The sequence below is a fragment of the Rhincodon typus genome, unplaced genomic scaffold, assembly GCF_021869965.1.
Source record: "Rhincodon typus isolate 14 unplaced genomic scaffold, sRhiTyp1.1 hic_rhity00000051, whole genome shotgun sequence".
NCBI classification, from domain to species: domain Eukaryota; kingdom Metazoa; phylum Chordata; class Chondrichthyes; order Orectolobiformes; family Rhincodontidae; genus Rhincodon; species Rhincodon typus.
In genome coordinates, this window is record NW_025965689.1 from 2273746 (window position 1) to 2283146 (window position 9401).

Below are 9401 nucleotides of genomic sequence, written 5' to 3' on the forward strand. Positions count from 1 at the left end.
TCATTGTGACTTAACTAATTTAAGGAGTAGATTGAATGGATATTTTCCCAGGTTCTTCACTTCCTGTCTAAATTTGCTCTGGGTCATCGTATAAATACATGTGTTGGTGCAGGAACAGAGAAGCTGTAGCATATTTGCTGTAGAATCTGTGATATAAAGTGGCTCTGTAACCGGGTATGAATAAATCTGTGTTATTCTCCGATAAATGTAGAAAACAACCTGTGTCACCCATAATAGTACAAAACTACCAGATATGCTAAATAGTAGGACAATGGATTTTCTTCGATTTTCCATCTCGAGGTCCCTGTCATGCTGTCCATTGTTGTGGCTCCGGAGGCCATGACGGACTTTACTGGCTATAACAATTTGTCTGACAGTCAGAAAATTGAAGAATATTATCAGAAAGAATGGCACACACGGAGTTAAAATGACGTAAAAGATGACAAATACGGCCCATAAATTTGAGGAGAAGAACATTGGTTTGGTGATGCAATACCAAGGAATATTGTGAATGACATATTCAGGTTCATGTCTGAAGTACCAAGGTATAGACACTGAGCAACTAAGTAAACACACCATCCCTATCACCAGGGATGCCACACTTTCAGTGCAATATTTTGTTCTCACCTTCTCACAACAAATGGCAATAAATCGATCAAATGTGAAAGCAACTGTGAGCCAGACGGATATGACTGTTGATGTGAACACCAGGCAATAAATAAGGCTACACACAGGAGTAATAAAGAAAAAAGAAACAGGAAGGTAATTCTGAATAATCCTGTACAATATAGGTTCTGAAATAACCACCAGGAAATCGGCCGCTGCCATTCCCACAAGGTAGCGTGTGATGCATTTAGAGAGACCGCACTTCCCTCGGGACAAAATCACAATTGCCAACATGTTAACTATAAAAGAAGGAAAAGGAAGCAAATGAATTATTGTTCTGATAAGCGTTTACAGCAGCAATTTCCCAACACTTGGTATCACGTGATAAAAGAACCAGGGGAACGTCTGCCAATCATTTCCTATCGCATCCCTCAAACAAATGGTCAATTATTTCTTATCAGCAAAGCCACTCAAAGAAATGCTGAGAATATGAACTGTGCATAATGTTTACAATTTGCATAGTACTTTTTGGCAGTAGTGGATGGTGCCACCTCACGTGTCCTGACCAGCAGATTTGCTAACGAAACACTGCCTAAATTGTCCCTGCATAAAAGTGTTATGAGGGAAATAATACAAGGAACTGAGAAGCAATCTCCTTGCTATCTTTTATTCTTTCCATGACAGCATGAGAAAGAGGGCCTGTGTAATGAACTGGGGAGGTTGCCTTGACAACAAATTGAGTATAAGTTTCTTAACCACTTCAATTAACTCAAAATCATAGAAATAACCACAGTTTAAAGCCATTCAGCCCGAATGTTTTATAATGCCTTCTGCCCAGAAACACAAGTGGGTACACTCCATGTTTCAGCAGATTTTTATATATGCATTCATGGATATTATATGATTTTCCAAGTTTTCAGTGAGAGACACCAGATGGATGAAAAGTATTGAATCTTAATTTCAGGCTTGTAGAAGAAATAAATAGCCATAGAATGTCGAACAAGTGTGTCAAAAAGATCATTGTACAACGTTGTCTTTGTATAAACTAATTTTGTCATTATGATCAAGCCAGCTGTTGATTTTACTTCAAACAGCAGTATAAGGCAGAATGGCAGAAGTAACATCAAGCATATCTCATGAGAACGCTACACAAAGGAAGCTGCAAGACCTTCTCAAATATATGTCATTTTCTAACAAAGATGCGTATCAAATTTCTTTGGTCCTGATATGGTAATACCTGAATGTTGTTTGACCATTAAGCAGCAATACGAAGGAGAAGTTTAGACAAATAACTCACCATTGTCAGCGATGTGAAAAAAAGTAGAAGTCATCGCAATTAATTCAATACTAACTGATTTGCAACGTTCTTGAATCAAAACGGTTGCCTGTTTCATCAATGGAGCGAACATTTCAGTACCTATACATCACGTATACGTTTGTTCAGCTCAATCATATCATACAAGATGATGTGAAAAATGACACAATGCATTTATACTGCACTCGATACGGTCTGGCCACATCAAACAAAGAAAGTAATACAGAGGTAGGACTCAGCCACTCATCTCCTTGATCCTCCTCCACCATGTTAGTTAATCGCTGATTATTCCCCCACAGTGTACTTCCACACTATCTGCGCAGCTTTTGACGGTATTTGTAACTAGAAATCTTACACCTCCTGATCTTAACTAATCACTATATTTCCACACATCTGTATGGCAGAGAATTAAAAAGATTCAGACCATCACCTCAGTCCTGAGTCGCTTGCCTTTTATTCTGAAGATTTTTCTGTTCTTTCTGGGCCTCAGAACGAGGTCAACCATTCTTGCTGCGTCTGTGACGTCAAATCCTTAATGTTTCGAGCAGACTGCAACACATTCAGCTAAATTCTCTCAACGTGAGTTATTAGTCATTTAATATATCCTCCAATATATACTAACGTTTATTTCAGAAGTAGGACATTTGTTGCCCACCTATAAAGCGTAGACAACTCTCATTTTACTGGTAAATCTGCAGGAACAGAAAGCAACGTACGTGGCTACTAATGGAAACTGGAGTCAATAGACGAGAAGCTGGATAAGCATAACAGGTCAGACAGCATCTGAGGAGCAGGAAAGTCAATGTTTCAGACCAAAACCCTTTGACAAAACTGGGGAAGCAGAGTACAGCCCAGCAGTAAATAGAGGGAGGAGGTGGACTGCGGGGAGAGTAGGTGGCATGGTGATAGGCGGATGCACGTAGGGGGTTATTGTGATTTGTCACTGGCAAGAGTGGAACAGAAAGGTGGGTAGGAAGATGGACAGGTTAGGTCAGGTCAGAGAAGCGACGAGGTGGTGGAGGGCTGGACATGAGATAAGGTTTGGGTGAAGGGATTTTGAAGCCGGTGAAGTCAATATTGAGGCAATTGGTCTCTTAGTTCCCAAGGTGAAACATCAGATGTTGTTCCTCCAGTTTATGTTTGGCCTCACTCTGGCAGTGGAAGAAGCCAAGGATGGAGATGTCGCCAGGAGACTGGGACCGGGAATTAAAATGGATGACAACAGGAAAGTCATGTTAGTTGGCATGTACGGAGCACAGATGTTCCGTGAACTGGTACACATGTTTGTTCAACTCCATAATTATCAGTGTCCATATTCGATGTGAGACACAGTCACAGATATTCATCTGAAAACAATCTGAAGAAAGCAGAGTGTGAGCGCTGGTTATCTAACTGTGGAGAAATTGTATTAGAAGACGAGATTTAAAGGGGTGACCTGAATATGGAATATCTCAGTATTGAGTGAGCGGTAAGTGTGTGCTTTGCTTGTCTGAGTCCAATGTAGTCAGAAATGAAATACAATTGTGAAGGCTAATATTAGATGCTGGGATACTTTGACAGTGAAGCATAATAATATGGATAGCTATAAAAACATATATCGATAAATTTGTTTGGACTGTTTCTGTGGAATTTGATCCAACAGAAACATTGCAAACAGATGCAACATTACATTCGACTGTGGACGAAAACCATCACCACTAAATAAATCCTCATAAAAGGAGAAATGAGATGTGTCCGCCACATGAGATAGACGCCACACAGATGAACCTGATTTCAATAGAAATAAACTACATTTTTGAAAAAAAAAGCACATAGAAGGAACAACAGGCTGCATGAAATGAAATAATAGTTGATGAAAAAGAAAAAAAAATTCTGAAGAGGGGTCTAGACCCGAAACGTCAGCTTTCCTGCTCCTTTGATGCTACTTGAACTGCTGTGTTCATCCAGCTGTACACCTTTTTATCTCTGATGAAAAAGAACGTTGTGAAGCCTCTTTGTCAGTCAGAAATCTGACCTGCCTGAATCTCCATCCCTGAAACAGATTGTTGAATAGCTGAGAAACGTGTGTTATCAGATTTTAAGTCAGACAGCTGATGTCGGTACCTACATTCAAAAAAAGAAACACGCCTTTTCTTAGCCACGTAATTAAAATCTCATTTGGATGAATTACGATTTATAAGAGAGCTCACCAAAAACTCCAAAGATTGCAAGGACAGGATAGCAAATGCGTTCGATTTGAATTATTGCTGGATATTCCATTGGAGTCAGAAGTGCTTTTTTTTTATAGATCAGGCAATGACATATCCAAAGATACTCCGAACTGAAACTTCCAAAGAGACGAGGTGTTAAAGACAGCGATAAATCTCCACTGACACATTTATACTCAAGATTGTTACTATTAGTTACAGTGAAATGAACAAACATATTATGTCAGCACATTTTTACCTGAAACAAACTGATATGGTTGACATCACACTTCGAGACGCCCACGCCTTTAAGAATTGTTTGAGAATTTTGCAGGAGATCCACTGTCAATCATTAAATCATCCTTTGTAACGTGTTTGTTCCTTCTAATCAAGCTCCAAATTTATTAGGATCGTCAACATAAGAGAAAGTCAGTGAGGGTAAAATTCTCCAGGAAGGGTTCATCTCTGGAGAGAGCAACAGAGTCACCATCTCCAATCCACGCTAGCTCTACTTCGGAGTTGGGATCTATCTGCCATCGTTTTTCAAAGGTTTACAAAAGAATACATTGTAAACCGAATTGGTTCAATGAGAATTCTCGATTCATGAATATAAAATGTGTTTTAAAAATGCTTTCAGATAAAGTGATTGATTTCTTTTATAGCTTGTAAAGCTCGTCCAATATTAAAACATATTGCCTTTCTATGGATTTTTTTTTGAAAAAATTCTGAACAATCCTGATAAAATAAACACTTCTTCCAACTTGAAACAAAGACATATAACTCAATAGAATTTAAAGATTATGGAAATATAGAAAGTCATGAAAATCAGTAGTTTGGCTTACTAGTGGGAAAGAACTCAGGCTTAATTTATCTGGGCAAAGTATAGGCGTAGTTTTACACATGACATTTGTGTGGACATTAAAGAAGCTGGTGCATGGAAGAAGCTTCAGTCAGAAATCAGTGTCCTAATGTCGAAAATTCTGCTTTAACTCAAACATCAAACAAGAGGGATTTTCATTTTCGCTGCAGCAACTGGGGGGAAAGTTTACATAACCACAAAAAAAGTGTGGACATTTGCCATCTTCGCGTCCATTGTTAATGCGATTAAAGTGGGAGACACACCTCAATTTACAGGAATTAGTATCTACTTTTAACGCATACGTCGTGGTTATGGTGTCAGTTTGATTGTTGAAGGTCACATGTTGCCTTTGTGCCACGATACAGGTTTTTTGGTTCACAAATATCCAGCAATAATCTGACGTTATCATTGTGGGAAGATTCGACAGAAGAGTGAATCCATTACTCCAACCGTTCCAGAAGCACACAGATTCGTTTCCCCATATCCCCTCACATTTCAATCAAATGTGTTATGAATAGCTCACACCAACCTTTGCTGTCTAGTCTCTCCTTCCCACAAAACCATATATCTGGGATGACAAAATTTCCCCTGAGAATTATATTCAAACTTACTGAGTATTAGTTTGATACGACAAACTCTACCAGAGAAGTGCAAGGAAATGGGCCAGACCTATCAATTGGTATTTAGCTAGATGGACAACTAAAAGATAAATAGAGATATTTTGCAAATTGGTCAAACTGTTATGATGTAAACTGGAAAGAGAACTAACATATAATTCAGCGTTGACTTGCTGTATTCTGTTACATAACTTGCATGAGCAGAGGCAGTTGAGAGAGTGAATCTATCAGTTCCCATGTTGGAACTCCACCCAGTGTCTACAGAATATTAGATCGGGTCTCTGAATTGTAATCAAAAGACACTGCCATTCACTTGAGCAATGTTGTGTGGACTTCAAAGTCAGACACATGCTAGAAGCATTAAAAAGACAATGATTGGTGAATTCAAACGGTCCATTTTAATGGCTTTTTCACACTGGCAGGGTACCTGTTTCAAAGCGGATGTTATGTAATATAAAAGCAGTTTTTCAGTACAATATAAAAGCTCAGAACAATATTCAATAAATCTCGCACATTGACTATTCTTGTTTAACTTTCTCTTCCCAGCAATCAACCCTCCACGTAAATAGAAAGCAGATGTAGGGAGAGTCGAGATGGAATTTGACTATGTTTTGAGTTTAGATGAATGAGGGGATTTCATTCACAGCTACTAAATTCGAACAGAACTAGGCAGTGCAATTACTAGAGCGATTTTCTTGATGACTGGTGAGTCGACAAAAGCGTTTACATATTAGCCTTGTAGGGCGGGACATTTAGTTCAAATATATGTGGAAATTCATTCACGAGGAGAGTGGTGTGACTGTGGAATTCACTGCCATTGAAAGCTGTTCAGTAGAAACCCATTGGACGTCTTACAGTTCTTCAGGCTAAAGATTCACATGGTATGGGGACACACAAGAACAGAATACACAGACGGATGATCAGCCATGAACATATTGAATGGCAGAGCAGGCTACAATGGCCAAACAGCCTTTGGTTTATCCTACTTTCTGTTATTGCCATGAGTACAGCCAGCGCTGATGGTACCCAATACTTTCTACTCCTTTTCTGAACGAGTAGGGAATCAGTCCTAACATTCAAAACGTACGCCGTACAGGTTTTCTGCTTGTTGAAAAGTTAACAAAGGTGAGCCCTATTTAGTGGATAATATCATCTCACTTCTGGATATGAGCTTTTGGTAACAAGTAATTTTAGAATAGCTGCTGCATTTCTGGTGTTGGGCGATGAACGGGCGTGATTATAAGAATTTTAGTGCCTTTTTGTATACAGGCGTGGTAAAGTTTTAATTGTAGGTACTAATCTCATTTAATATGTTCCGACGATATCACAGAGAGTCAAAAATGCCGACTGTCAGCATTGTAAGCCTTTGAACTGAAAGAGAGAAGGGGATGCAAATCTGCTGAAATGTCATGGCGTTACAAATAAGAATAAGTCAGAGAAATAAGTAACTCTGAAGAATTAAAATGCATTTATTTCAATGCAACTGGCTTTACAGATGAGACAGATGAACTCAGGGCATGCTTGGGAACATGGGATTGGGATTTCATAGCTAATACAGAAAATTGGCTGAGGGATGGCCAAGATTTGCAGCTTAATGTCCTGGGTTTTAGACGTTACAGAAAGGATTGAATGGGAGTCAGGAGAGGAGAGACATTGACGTTTTTGATTAAGGAAAACAGTATTGCTGTACCTAGACAAGATATTTCTGAAAATTGTACAGTAAAAGTACACGGGCAGAAATTAGAAATGAGAAAGGAATGATCTCCTTGATCATTTTTTTTATTATAGAGCCCTCAATAGTCAGAGGGAAATTTAGGACAAATAAATGTGGAGAGATCTCAGATATATGTTAGAATTATAAGTTTGTAATAAGTGGTAATTTTAATTTTTCAACATTGACTGGGACTACCATAATGTTAAAGTTTGGATGGAGAACAATTCGTTAATTTTGTTCAAGAAAACCTTCTTTAATAATACGTAAATGTTCTTGCCAGAGAAGGAGCAAACTTGACCTTCTCTTGGGTAATAAGGCAGGGCAAGTAACTGAGGTAATAATGCAGGAAAACTTTGCGTGTAGTGATCAGAATTCTTCATTTTTAAAATGTTCATTTAAAAGGATAAGCGTTCCATGAAAGTTAAAGCTTTTAATTGAAATAAGACAAAATTTAATCGTGTGAGAAAAGAATTTCAAAATATGATTGGAGTAGACCCGCAGGTACCAGGCCAATGGGATGACTTCAAAAGCGTGATGAGAGAGTTCAGAGCCAAATGTTCCTGTCAAGAATGAAAGGCAAGGCCGGTCGGATTAGGGAACAATCGATGAATAAAGTTATTGAAGTTCTAGTCAAGAGTAAAAGAAGAATTATATATTAGATATAAACAACTGGGTTCAAAAGAATCTCTTGAAGCGTGTGCAAGGTGATTCTAAGAGGGAAATCAGGAAGGCAAAGCGGGGTTATGAGATAGCCTTGGCATATATGGTTAAAAATAGTCGAAAGAGATTCCACAAGTGCATTAAGAGTTAGAAAGCACCTAGAAAAAGAAAAAGAACAGAGTCACTTTAAGATGAAAGATGTCGTTTTTGTGTTGATCATCATGAAAGAGGAGATGTATGAAACGAATATTTCATGTCAATTTTATTGCAGAGAAAGAAATGGAGGCGGGAGAACGCAGGTAAATAAATGTTGATCTTTTGGAAACAGTTCATATTACAGAAGAAGAAGTGCTGGTGGTCCGAGAAAATATAAAGAAGGATAAATCTTCAGGACCTGAGCTAATGTATTCCACTCGTTATGGGAATTTAGGGAGGAATTTATGGGGTCACTTCCAGAAATATTTGTATCTTCAATAAGGATGGCTGAGTGGCTGGATAAGTGAAGAGTGGCTAATGTTGCACCTTTGTTTGAAAAGGGATGTAAGGAGAAGCCTATGAACGAAAGACCTCCGAGTGTGACATCGGTGGTGATAAGTTAGAACATAGAACATAGAACATAGAACATTATAGTACAGTACAGGCCCTTCGGCCCTCAATGTTGCGCTGATCTGTGAAACCAATCTGAAGCCCATCTAACCTGCACTATTGCATACCATTTAAATGCCCTTAAAGTTGGCGAGTCTACTACTGTTGCAGGCAGGGCATTCCACGCCCTTACTACTCTCTGAGTAAAGTTGTTGGAAGTGAGTCTGAAAATAGGATTTGGAGGGGCAAAAAATGATTAGCGATAGTGAACATGGTTTTGTGCGAGGGAAACCATGTCTTATAAATTTGATTGAGTTTTGTTGAGGAAGTAGCTAAAAAGTTTGCTGAGGGCAACGGTACACGTTGTTTACTTGCACTACAGTAAAGCCTTTGACAAAGTTCTGCGTGGAGACTAAACAGTAAAGTTACACCACATGGAATTCAGATTGAGATTAGCAACTGGATACATAATTTGCTGAATGGCAGGAAGCAGAGAATGTCGGTGGAGGGTTTATTTTCGACGAGAGGTCTGTTACCAGCAGTACTAAACAGGGATCAGTGTTGGCTCTGCTTTTCTTTCTCATTTATTAAAATGATTGCAATGAAATTACAGAAAGCACAATTAGTAAGTTTGGGGATGGGGGCAGCAAAATTATTGAGGCAGCAGACTTTGTATAATGTAAGATTACAAAGAGATCTTGATTGATTGGGTTAATAGTCTGAAGAATGGCAGGTGGAACTTAATTTAGGTAAATGTGTTTTACATCATTCTCGCAAAAACAAACAAGGGCAGGACTTATACACAAAAGTGGGGTTTTGGGTAATGTTGTAGAACAGAGAGACCTAGTGGTCCAGGTAC

At 38.7% G+C, this 9401-nt stretch overlaps 1 protein-coding gene across 1 annotated transcript; it reads right to left on the bottom strand.

Moving 5' to 3' along the window:
• Positions 1 to 900, bottom strand: LOC125488128 (probable G-protein coupled receptor 139). The gene has a single exon (XM_048621002.1). It carries the CDS (start codon positions 898 to 900, stop codon positions 1 to 3), a length of 900 nt encoding a protein of 299 aa, XP_048476959.1.
• Between the last annotated feature and the right edge of the window lie 8501 nt (positions 901 to 9401).